Consider the following 12,469-nt stretch of genomic DNA (forward strand, 5'->3'; position numbering starts at 1 on the left):
CACAGGGATTTTATTACCCTTTAATACGATGCACAGCTGATGTTGCAAAACCACACAGACACGCATAGAAACAGATAGGTAAATGAATTGAATATAAATAAATATATATATATATATATATATATATATATATATATATATATATATATATATATATATAATGAGTGTGTATGTATGTGTGTTTATGTAAGTACGTACGTGCGTATGCATGTATGTAAATCCCCATCATTAGCCTCTCCCGGTCCTCCCCAAGCCCTCCACTCTCCCCTCTTCCCCAGCGCCTTCTCGTCCTCGCCTCGCACTCGGCCTCCTGCGTTCCCTTCCTCGCTCACGTGTTGCCGCCTCTCCTCCAGGAGTGGCTCGCCCTCTGCCGCTCTCCCGCCGCGTTGAAATATATCCGAAAGTTTGGATATATCACACACTCACACAGATGTGTGTGTGTGTGTGTGTGTGTGTGTGTGTGTGTGTGTGTGTCTGTGTGTCTGTGTGTGTATATGTATATGTATATGTATATGTATATGTATATATATATATATATATATATATATATATATATATATACATATATACTCATAATGATAACATATTCAAAAACGGAAATATTTCGCAGGTACATATATGAGGTAATAATATATAAACCACATCTTAAAAATATATTATAACAACAGGAAGACGTTTGCTTAATAACGATCTGCAGCATCCAGATCACCACACAAGGCAGCACAAGACAAAAAAAAGACAGACACGGATGGTCCTATCTCGTAGAATAAAATTAACTGAACAAAATTATTACCTGGACTGCCACGCTGAAATTGTTTACGGACAGGCTTTATGTACTTTCTTGTTTCTTTCTTTCGTCCATTTAAATGTTTTTAAATGCATTTTCTCAATTTTCTTTCTCAAATGCTCTACACTACTGAATTATGATCAAGAAGTACAACATTTTGTGCGGCCTGTTTCAGACGAATCGATTTTCCACCGTCTATCGGGCTTTTCTCCCTTCCACTGTAGGCGGAGGACGACGAAAAAGCGATGCGTCTGAAGCATTTCTATGTTCAGGTAAAAAAATATACACGGAGTAAATATCTCTATTCGAACTGTGAGAAAAATAAATCTGTATTTGCTAAACAGGCATACCTAGAACAATATCTAGACTACATTTTGATTTCGGTCTGTCATGGAACATCGTAATGTCAGTTACAGCAATGTTAACTTTCTTTTGGACAAAGTTCAAATATTTACTGCTTTAGTTCACATTCTAGGGAAAAAGACAAATAGGTAGGTAGTTTGATAGATGTAATATATATATATATATATATATATATATATATATATATATATATATATATATGTGTGTGTACATACATATATGTATGCATATATAAATACGCACACATATAGATAGATAGATTAATACACACACACACACACACACACACACACACACACACACACACACACACACACACACACATATATATATATATATATATATATATATATATATATATATATATATACATATATATATATATATATATATATATATACACATATATACATATATATATATATATATATATATATATATATATACATACATACATACATACATACACACACATATATTTATATATATATATATATATATATATATATATATATATATATATGGCGCTGTTACTGACCATTACATGATTACTAAGCCCTTCCTATACAGATATTTGTATAATATTGGCTTTTCATAAAAAAGAGGGCCGGCTGATAATGGAAAATGCCTTTGATATAAGAAAATTATAAAAATATATGATTCGATATGATTATAATGCACATTTTCATCAGTTTTGTAGAAGCTACAATGAAACACGATGATTGAGAAACAAAAATCACACAACAGAAATATCATTATTAAAAAAATTCGTTGTATGAAATTATGACATCATAAAACGATACTAGAGATGATGGACATTTTGAAACTGTTGTTATACACATACATATATAACAAAAACCTAAGCACAGTACAGTGTAAACAGGTACACGCACATCAGATGAAACACTGCCAAACGGAAAGGGATTTAAGATACCATCATCTATCCTCATTTTGAGTATGCGTGAATCAGCATAAAATAAACACAAGGTTATCTTTTTCCCTTTCTGAACGTCTCTTTGACAAAGGAATCCAGCGTTGTTTCTCTGGGACATTTCGCATATACATAAAACATACTCAAACACATACATATAAATACATACATCAACAGAGGACCATAAGCTGGAGAGGCAACACACAACCACATTACGAAAGCTAATCCCGGGACGCGGAGACTGAGGACGAAAATTCCGACCATGATGAACGTCTTGGAAGTGGCGCGAGTGACGTCACTATAGGAAAAGGAGAATGCCATGGGGTTTGGTTAGTCTCTGGCACTGTGTGGGCCGCACTCGTGGTCTTGGCCCTTGCCGACGGGAGGGAATATTTCGTATCTGAGTTGCGTCTGATTCCTGAAGAAGAACTCGTGCGACGTGGAGGCTGCGTGGCGTCTGAGTTGTAGCAGAGTGTCAGATTCAAACGCAGGACGTCGGCATTTTGGTTATCCGAGGACGAGGTGGCGCAGCAGCCGACGTAGATGGGCGCTCCCTCGACGTTCGACGACGATTCCGGGGGCGCGATAATCTCCCTGGGCTGTGGCGTTTTGTGGCTGGAAAGGTGGGCCTCGAGACAAATATCCTTGTATTCTTGACCGTCTGCCGGGGTGTGTTCGCCCTCCGCCTCTCGGCAGCTGGCTTCAGTGCTCGGGGGAGTTCGCCTTCCTCCAAGTTCCAGCTTGAAAAGGGGCAGGCGACCTCTAGAGCCGGGACTTGTGCTGACGTCGTTGGCCCTCTCTCGTAGAGAAGCGGACCTCACCTGACTCACTTTCGCGCTGAGGGTGAGGTGCCGGCCGGGGCTCAGGTCCTTCTCGGGAGACGCTATTCCGTTGGAAGACGGCGCGTCTTTGGCCAAAGGATCCTTGAGGCCACAGCTGCTGTCGCATGTCGATCTCCGCTGACAAAACCCGTGGGCGGAGGCGCGGCGGTCGACCCTCTCACGAATGAGAACCGCAGGGCCGTTCTGCGAGCCGTTGTGGGCGCGCAGGGGCGGCAGGTGGGCGTGGTTCACGATGTACTGCGCCGTGCTACCCCAGCTGCGACTCGAGGAGTACCGGAGGACGTCCGTGTCCGTTGCTGGGAGAATGAGACCGTTTATTGACCCGGATTCTACTTTATCTCAGACATTAATATTCACATAAATAAAGAGTCAATTCCATCTCAAGCAGGAATATTCAGGTATATATATTCAAATTGGTAAAGATTCAATTCATCTCAAGCAAAAATATGCTTTTTTTCTGGTAGTAAAATGAGTGCCTGTGTGTGTATGTACATTTGTCTCATTTCATCAAAGCATGAATGACTCGTACCTTTACAGACCTAATCTGAATATTTGGAGAAACAGAAGCCTTCTAGAATATTTTGATAGAGCAGAGTGTGATTGAACAAAAATAATAACACAGCAACGAAAACATAAAGAACAACATTATCCCAGTCATAACTACGAATTATTAACAAATCGACTTCGTCCCAAACTATACATTTCTAAATAAAAAATACACATGACGACACTCAAATTTAGGAAATCGACTTCGTTCCATACTACACACTTCTAAAAGAAAATGAGAATACACATGAAGACGGTCAAATTTAAGAAACGTAAAAAAGATCAACTCTAATATGCTAACCCGAATCTTGCCTGTTGCGCGCCGCGCGGAAAACGGAGCGTAACGTCGACATCTGACTCTGGAACTTCGACGTCGAGAAAGTGTACAAAATCGGGTTTATGGCCGAGTTGATGGGCAGGACGAGGACCACGAGCCAGGCGTACACTCCAGCTGGTAAGGGAAAAGCTTTAGCGTAAAAGACAGGAAGGTTTAGATAACGAGTGACTTTTTTTAATGATGTGGCTTGGGGAGTTGTTGTGAGAGAAGAAGCTTTAGATAGTGAATGATTTTTTTCCTTCATGATGAGGCTTGTTTGTATGGAGGAATTCGGTGGTGGGAAGCTATGTTTGCACCGTTCGGTAACTATTTTGTATTGTTATTGTTACTATCATTTTGTACTTTACTCTAACGTGGAGTCACTCCTTCTTTCAATATGAAAAAAAAAAAAATAACTGAATGGATCGTGTAGTATAACGTATTTTTCCAAAGACGATGCATCCGCAATTCCACGTGCCTAAAGTGATTTTGTTAACATCGCAGCACAAGGTGAATGCAGCAGAAACGTAGCATAATCCAAGAATCCTATCGCTGTTAATGAAAAAAAAAAAAAACACTACTATATTAATAAAATGACAGAAAAATACATTATACACAAAATAGAATTAAAGACATTTATTTTTTTCTCAATGAAGATCAACCTGTAATCTCACTTTTGAATTAACCCAATTTTGTGTCAAGCGTTTTTAAATTTACACGTTATTTCAACGTTATTTAGTTATGTTTCCATCTTACATCCAGCCTTTTCCCCCTAATTTCTTCGTCACTTACGATTTTCTTCTGACTTTACATCCCGCTCATTTTTTTGCGTGTCTACCAGTGCCTACCACAGCTTCACTCACAGTGGACCTCGATGTTCGCCAGCGCAGCCGCCTTGACGCACGCAATGGGGAGCCAGCACACGCAGTTGGTGATGACGATGAAGAAGAAACGGAGAGCGAACCTGGACTCGCCGCCCGAGAGAGGCGTCGACGTCCGGGTCACCATGATGTTGAAGAAGAGGCCAGCGTAGGCGCCCAGGATCACGGCCATGCTGGGGGGGAGAGGGGAAGGGTAGAGGTGGTGGTGGGGGAGAAGGAGGTGGAGGAGGTGGAGGTGGAGGGAAGGGGGAGGGGGAGGGGGAGGGGGAGGGGGAGGGGGGAGGGGGGAGGGGGAGGGGGAGGGGGAGGGGAGGGGGAGGGGGGAGGGGGAGGGGGAGGGGGAGGGGGAGGTAGAGGAGGGGGTGGGGAAGAGGAAAAGGATAATGATGATGATGATGATGATGATGATGATGAGGAAGAGGAAGAGGAAGAGGAAGAGGAAGAGGAAGAGGAAGAGGAAGAGGAAGAGGAAGAGGAAGAAGAAGAAGAAGAAGAGAAGAAGAAGAGGAAGAGGAAGAGGAAGAGGAAGAGGAAGAGAAATAGGAAGAGAAAGAGGAATAGGAAGAGGAAGAGGAAGAGGAAGAGGAGGAGGAGGAGGAAGAAAGAGAAGAGAAAATTGATGAAAATTAGAGGGATAAGGCACGAGAGAGAAAATCGAATAGGGTGAGAAAGTGGAGGAAGAGGATGGGGACGAATAATTTACGTTTAATGCTTACTTTTTTCGTTTCATTTACTTATTCATACATTTATTAATTTTACTACTACTGCCTCAAAATTCAGTGCAACCCGCCCTACCCAATATTTCTCAACCTTCCTCGCTACAGTCTGATTCTTCGTCATTCTTGCATCTGATTATTTTTCTATTTAAATTCTAACTTTTCATATATACAAACCTGTATACATTTATGAGGAGTTAAAATCATTTACATAAATCGAATGTCAAAAAAGTGCACGTTACTGAAGTCCTGTGATGTGACTAGCGTATTTTTATAAGTCGTACCTGATTATGTTAATCTTCCCCTGATATTATGAATCGTCCCTGAAAACGCTAAATAGAGCGGGAGTCATATTGTAATAATTGGTCATGATTGGTCATAATCAGTCACTCATTGGTCATACCTGAGCGTATTGATGCCTAAGAATATGAAGGCTGAATATTGCCACCCAGCGAGATAAGGTTCGGTCACGTGCAGAGGAATACACATGGCGCCGCTCTCGTAGAAGCTTTTGATCCATATGGCTGTGGGAGAACGAATTAAAAAAAAGGGAAATCCTTTGGATAAACCGTTAAAAAGAACTAGAGGGAGCGAATACTTTGTCTATCGCTCAGATAATGATAAAAAAGTGTTTATTTTTAAACAAGAGAAGACATATTTTAGGACAGATCGTTTAGTAAATTATGAAACATAGTTAAGATTAATGTGGAATGTTAATCATTTTATATTTCAATACTGAGAAAGAGAGAGAGAGAGAGAGAGAGAGAGAGAGAGAGAGAGAGAGAGAGAGAGAGAGAGAGAGAGAGAGAGAGAGAGAGAGAGAGAGAGAAAGGCAGACAGACAGACAGAGAAACAGAGAGAAAAACAGAAAGAAAGACAGAAAAAATAGACCTCCAACCCAGATAAAAAAAAGACTAATATTTCTCACCGGGAAAGACGGCCAGGAAAACCGACGTCAGCCAGATGAAGAACAAACAGACCCGAGCCGACCTCTCCGACAGCGTGCGGGCTTCGAGGGGCTGCCGGATGAACAAGTACCGCTCGAGGGACATGAAGGTCAGGATGAACACTGACGTCTGGTGGAGGAGAACAGGTGTAAGTTCGGATTCTTTGTGTTGTGGAGGGGGTTTTGAGCCTTAAGTAAGCGGGTAGATGTTAAGTAGACTTTTTGGGAATTAAGGAGCAGATGTTTTATCTTCTTTATACGTGTATATGATGGAATACAGCCGCGTTGTGAAGGGAATGTCAGGTGCTTCGAATAATTTGAGTTCTTCATCCGATCAAGTAAGAATTATTTCAGGTTTTTCATCGGATCAAGATTTCTCCTTGTGATAGTCCCTTCCCCTCCTCCCTTTCCCTTACCCCCATCCCCTCTCCCTCCTCCCACCCTTCCCTTACCCCTTCCTTCCCCCCTCTCCTTCCCCTACTCCTATCCCCTCCTTCCTCCTCCCACCCTCTCCTTACCCATCCCTCCTCCCTCCTCCCCACAACCTTTTCCCTCCTTCCTTCCCCTGCCTCCCACACTCCGTCCCTCATCACCTATCCCCATCCACTCCCCTCTCCTCCCCCCTTCCCCTCCCTCCCCCTCCCCCCTCACTCACCTCGGACGACACAAGTCCCAGGATCCCGGTGAAGGTGCAGGTGTAGGAGGACGCCCACGCCAGCGCCTCCTCCCGGAAGGATCCTCGCGTCTTGAGGTCCTGCACGCCCAGGATCACCAGGTACACGCCCATCAGCAGGTCGGCGGCTGCGTGGGGGGGAGGGGGGGATGGGCAGGTGTGGTGACGTCGATGGTAAGTGGGGCGTGATGATTATTATCATTATTGATATCATTATTATCATTGTTATTTATTATCATTAATATTGTTGTAATCATTATCATTAATATTGTTATAATTATTATCATTAATATTGTTATAATCATTATCAAAATCACTATTACCCTCATTATTATCATTAACACTATAATTTTCCTTCTTCCCCTTCCTCTCCCTCCCTCCCTTCCATCTCGCCCTCTCCCTCCCAGTCCCTCCCCCTTCCATCTCCTCTCCCTTCCTCCTCCTCTTTCCTCTTACCCTCTCTCTCTCCTCTCCATCTACCCATCCCCCTCTTCCTCTTCCTCCCAATCCCCCTTCCCCTGCCCCCCCTCCTGCCTTTCCTCCCACGTTCTCCCCCTCAGCCTCTTCCTCCAAATCACCCTTTTCCCCTTCCCTTCCTTCCTCTCCCCCAGTTACCCCCTCTCCCTTTGCCTCTTCCTCCCCTTTCCCCACTCCCCCTCCTTCCCCTCCCTCTCTCCTTTCCTCTCCTCCAGTTCCCCTCTCTTCCTCTGCCTCTTCCTCCCCCTTCCCCGCCCCCCTCCTTCCTCTTCCCCCTCTCCTTTCCTCTCCCCCAGGTCCACTCTCTCCCTCTGCCTCTTCCACCCCCTTCCCCGCCCCCCTCCTTCCTCTCCTCCCTCTCCCTTCCTCTCCCGCGACCACATACCAGCCAGGTTTTTGATAAAGAGCTTCAGTATCTTGTTGTCCTCCTTCGAGATGGCGCGGCAGCCAATCACAGCCAGGTTCCCGGCGAGGGTGAGGGCGGCGACGACCCACACGGCCGCGCGGAGGACGACCCAGCCCATCATGTCACGCCCGTTCGAGACGCCTGGGGGGGGGGGGGTGAAAGGGTTGGGTAGGTGGGCGGATGGGTGGGGGGAAAAGTAGTAGAGTGAGGGGCGTGCGGGCGTTTGGTGCAGATGTGGGAGGCATTTCAATATGAGGAGGAGACCGCAGTGAGACGGTAACACATTATACACTTTCCTAAAAAGGCCTAAGTAGTTGGTATCACATGGGCAGAGAAGGTCATAACTAACACTCCGGGTTATCGTAAAAATAGTCGTTTTTATTTCATCAAAGAATTTAGCGTAAAAGAAACAAACAAAGATTTCATTCACAATAAAAAGATACTGTAAATTTCTTAGCGTAAGAGTAAAGCAGCAGCATCTATTTATGTAACCCAGTTCGCGAAAAGTAGTGTAAACGCAGTAGAGCAACCTTTCATTCACAAAAAACTATTAGTGCATCAATGGCAATTTTACATTTCATTCATGACAACCTGTTAGTGTAAAAGTAGTATTACAACATTCCATTCACAAAACCAGTGAGCGCAATAGCAATCAGTGCAGCTTTTGATTCATAAAAAAACACTAGCGTAAAAGGGGTAATGTAGTATTTCATTCTTAAAACCTGTTAGTGTAAAGGCAGTCAAGCCACATTTCAGTAGCGTAGCTCTTGAAAAAGCATATCAACATTTGGTTCATAAATCCTCTTAACGTAAAAGCAATTTATCTTCAAACTATTTTCATTCACAAATAGTCAGCGTTAAAGTAGTGAAGCCGCATTTCACTCGCAAAACCCTGTATAACAACATTTTATTTTATTTCAGAAACCTGTTAGCGTAAAACTGGTTTAAAGGTATTTATTTTATTTTTTATTAATAGCACAAAACAGTAAAACAGAACTTCCTTGATCTGATTTACGTAGAAGTGACAACAGCCTTTTATTATTTTAATGACTCATAAAAAAAATAGCGCAATAGCATTTAATTCAAAATCCTGTCAGCGTAAAAGTAGTCAAGCAACACCTAATTGACAAAAAGAACTCACCGTCTGTACTAGGAAGACACTGAAGCACCCGCGGCACGTAGCTGCAGTAGCGAAAGGTCTTGAAATACCTGGAGAACATGAATGATCACAAGAATCACGAATACCATTTAGAAGAATTAGAAAAAGTGTTATTCCATCCCTGGATATATTAGTCTACTGCTGTTCTCCTGTTTCATTTTTTTTATTGATTGTCTCCATCTCCCTCTTTCCAAAATAAAGACAGAAAGATAAGCATATATTAGTCTACTGTTGTTCTCCTGTTTCATATTATTATTATTATTATTATTATCATTGCTTGTTTTCATACGTACGCTAATTTGAGCTCCACCATCGACAAGAAGTGCCGCTCGTCGATGTCCTGAAGTTCGAGGTCCATCAGGTTCCTGCGGGTCGTTGGGTGTATTGAAGTGTATGAAGGGAAGGAAAGAGAGAGAGAGAGAGAGAGAGAGAGAGAGAGAGAGAGAGAGAGAGAGAGAGAGAGAGAGAGAGAGAGAGAGAGAGAGAGAGAGAGAAGGAAAGAGAAAGAATGAGAGAAAGCGCGAGAGAGAAAAAAAAGAGAGAGAATAAGCTAAGAAAAAATAAATAAATAAATAAAAGAAGAGACAAAAAAAAAACAAAAAAAATAAAACAAGACAAAAGATAGACACCAAAAAGAGAATGAATCAACAAGACGAAAATATCCCACCATCAGCAAAATCAACACAAAAAAAAACGCAATTTCCCCCCCCCCAACTCACAGGACGCGGAGAGCCTTCAGCCCCGTGAAAATGTCCTGCACCGTGGTCAGGGGATTTCCGGACAAGTCTCTGGGGAAAAGGACGCTGTTAATAACATCCTTGAGGCTAAGGATTGCAGTTTTGAGGTTCAAGAGCAAAAATGTCTGCTATCATTTTTATTATAAAGATTATTGTTACTATTATCTTTATTAACATCGTCACTGTTGTTATTATCATTTCAGTTACTATGATCATCAATATCATCATCATTATCATTACTAGCACTATCATTATCATAAGAATAATTATCATAATATCAAAAATTAACGAAATTATCACTATCATAATAATCATAATGATAACCATAACAATAATAAAAAATAACAGAATAAACAATCACCATAATTTTAATAATCAAAGTGACAACCATTATAAACATCGCAATAACATCAATAACAATTACAAAAAATCGGCGAAAAAACAAAACAAAAAAACTCACACGGACCGCAGGTGTTGCAGGGCGCTGAAGGCCTGGCAGCGAATCACACGGATCCTGTTGTTGTTGAGCTGTCTGGGGAAATAGATCGGTAAATCCGGGGAAATAAATCGCTAAATCCGGGGAAATAAATCGGTAAATCTGGGGAAATAAATCGGTAAATCCGGGGAAATAAATCGCTAAATCCGGGGAAATAAGTCGGTAAATCTGGGAAAATAAATCGGTAAATCTGGGGAAATAAATCGGTAAATCCGGGGAAATAAATCGGTAGATCCGGGGAAATAAATCGGTAGATCCGGGGAAATAAATCGGTAAATCTGGGGAAAAATAAATCGGTAAATCTAGGGAAATAAATCGGTAAATCCGGGAAAATAAATCGGTAGATCCGGGGAAATAAATCGGTAAATCTAGGGAAATAAATCGGTAAATCCGGGAAAATAAATCGGTAAATCTGGGGAAATAAGTCGGCAAATCTGGGGAAATAAATCGGTAAATCTGGGGAAATAAATCGGTAAACCTGGGGAAATAAGTCGGTAAATCCGGGGAAATAAATCGGTAAATCTGGGGAAATAAGTTGGTAAATCCGGGGAAATAAATAGGTAAATCTGGGGAAATAAATCGGTAAATCTGGGGAAATAAGTCGGTAAATCCGGGGAAATAAATAGGTAAATCTGGGGAAATAAGTCGGTAAATCTGGGGAAATAAGTCGTTAAATCCGGGGAAATAAATCGGTAAATCTGGGGAAATAAGTCGGTAAATCCGGGGAAATAAATCGGTAAATCTGGGGAAATAAATCGGTAAATCTGGGGAAATAAGTCGGTAAATCCGGGGAAATAAATCGGTAAATCTGGGGAAATAAGTCGGTAAATCCGGGGAAATAAATCGGTAAATCTGGGGAAATAAATCGGTAAATCTGGGGAAATAAATCGGTAAATCCGGGGAAATAAATCGGTAAATCCGGGGAAATAAATCGGTAAATCTGGGAAAATAAATCGCTAAATCCGGGGAAATAAATCGGTAAATCTTTGAAAAAATACCGGTAAATCTGGTGAAAAAAAATCGGTAAAACAGTAATAATAAAAATAAAAGTGATAATATAAATAATAATAATAATGATGATGATGATAATAATAATGATAATAATAATGATAATAATAATAATAATAATAATAATAATAATAATTATTATTATTATTATTATTATAATGATAATAATAAAATAATAATAATAAAAATAATAATAATAAAGATGATAACAATAACGATAATGAATAATGATACCACAACAACAACCATAGCGACAGAAAGCCCCCAGCGTCCTCCTCGTCACCCAGGTACTCACAAAGTCGTGATGGATGTTATGTTGGTAAAGAGGTTGTCGATGTTCGCTATCTTGTTGTCGTGGAGGAACCTATGAAGAATATTTCAAAAATGGTAATAAGGATAATGATTGTAGTGACACAGCTAATGGGAACTAAAATAATAATGATAATAATGATGGCTCTGATGATAACAATAACAATAAGGATGATAACAATAATATTAATAAGGATAAAAGTAATGATATGAATGGTATTAATAGAATTAACAATAATAATGGTGATAAAAATGATGATGATGATAATGATAACAATAATAATACCACAACAATATTATTAATAATAATAACAATAATGATAAGAGTAACAGTAACAACATTTGTAACAATAATATTAATAAAATTTTAAAAATAATAATAATAATGATAATAGTAACAAAAATGATAATAACGATAACAACAACAATAACAACAACAATAATAACAAAAATAACAATTATAATGATAATGATAATGTCTATGGCATACATCCACTATAACAGTGGTAATGGTAATAACGATAACAACGTTATCAATAATGGCAATAATGATAAAAGAAATATTCAGAATGATAATAAAAAACTATAATAATTTGATAATAAAATAATAATAACAATAATAATAATGCAATAGTAATAATAATAATATTGATGATAATAATTACAATAATAATAACGATAATAAAAATAGTAATAAAAATAATGATAATGTAATAGTATGAAAATGATAATGATAATAATAATAATAATAATAATAATAATAATGATAATAATATTAATAATAATAATAATAATAATGATAATAACAATAATAATAATGATAAAACCGATAATAGTAATAATAAAAGTAATAATGTTAATTGTAGTAGCAGTAGT

At 39.9% G+C, this 12,469-nt stretch overlaps 1 protein-coding gene across 2 annotated transcripts in view; it reads right to left on the reverse strand.

The window, feature by feature from the left end:
• Nucleotides 1-1,679: 1,679 nt before the first annotated feature.
• Nucleotides 1,680-12,469, reverse strand: part of LOC125042785 — a 42,622-nt gene continuing 31,832 nt past the window's right edge. For both annotated transcript variants that reach the window (XM_047638673.1, XM_047638672.1), the window contains exons 10-21: nucleotides 11,580-11,648; nucleotides 10,241-10,312; nucleotides 9,763-9,831; nucleotides 9,337-9,408; nucleotides 9,026-9,093; nucleotides 7,864-8,025; nucleotides 6,984-7,129; nucleotides 6,311-6,458; nucleotides 5,786-5,906; nucleotides 4,649-4,839; nucleotides 3,771-3,920; nucleotides 1,680-3,219 (exon numbers count right to left, since the gene is read on the reverse strand). In XM_047638673.1, coding sequence (XP_047494629.1) covers nucleotides 2,303-3,219; nucleotides 3,771-3,920; nucleotides 4,649-4,839; nucleotides 5,786-5,906; nucleotides 6,311-6,458; nucleotides 6,984-7,129; nucleotides 7,864-8,025; nucleotides 9,026-9,093; nucleotides 9,337-9,408; nucleotides 9,763-9,831; nucleotides 10,241-10,312; nucleotides 11,580-11,648 — 2,185 coding nt within the window. In that variant the 3' untranslated portion in view covers nucleotides 1,680-2,302. The remainder of the gene's footprint in view (nucleotides 3,220-3,770; nucleotides 3,921-4,648; nucleotides 4,840-5,785; nucleotides 5,907-6,310; nucleotides 6,459-6,983; nucleotides 7,130-7,863; nucleotides 8,026-9,025; nucleotides 9,094-9,336; nucleotides 9,409-9,762; nucleotides 9,832-10,240; nucleotides 10,313-11,579; nucleotides 11,649-12,469) is intronic.

Source organism: Penaeus chinensis, chromosome 32 (genome assembly GCF_019202785.1).
Source record: "Penaeus chinensis breed Huanghai No. 1 chromosome 32, ASM1920278v2, whole genome shotgun sequence".
NCBI classification, from domain to species: Eukaryota; Metazoa; Arthropoda; class Malacostraca; order Decapoda; family Penaeidae; genus Penaeus; species Penaeus chinensis.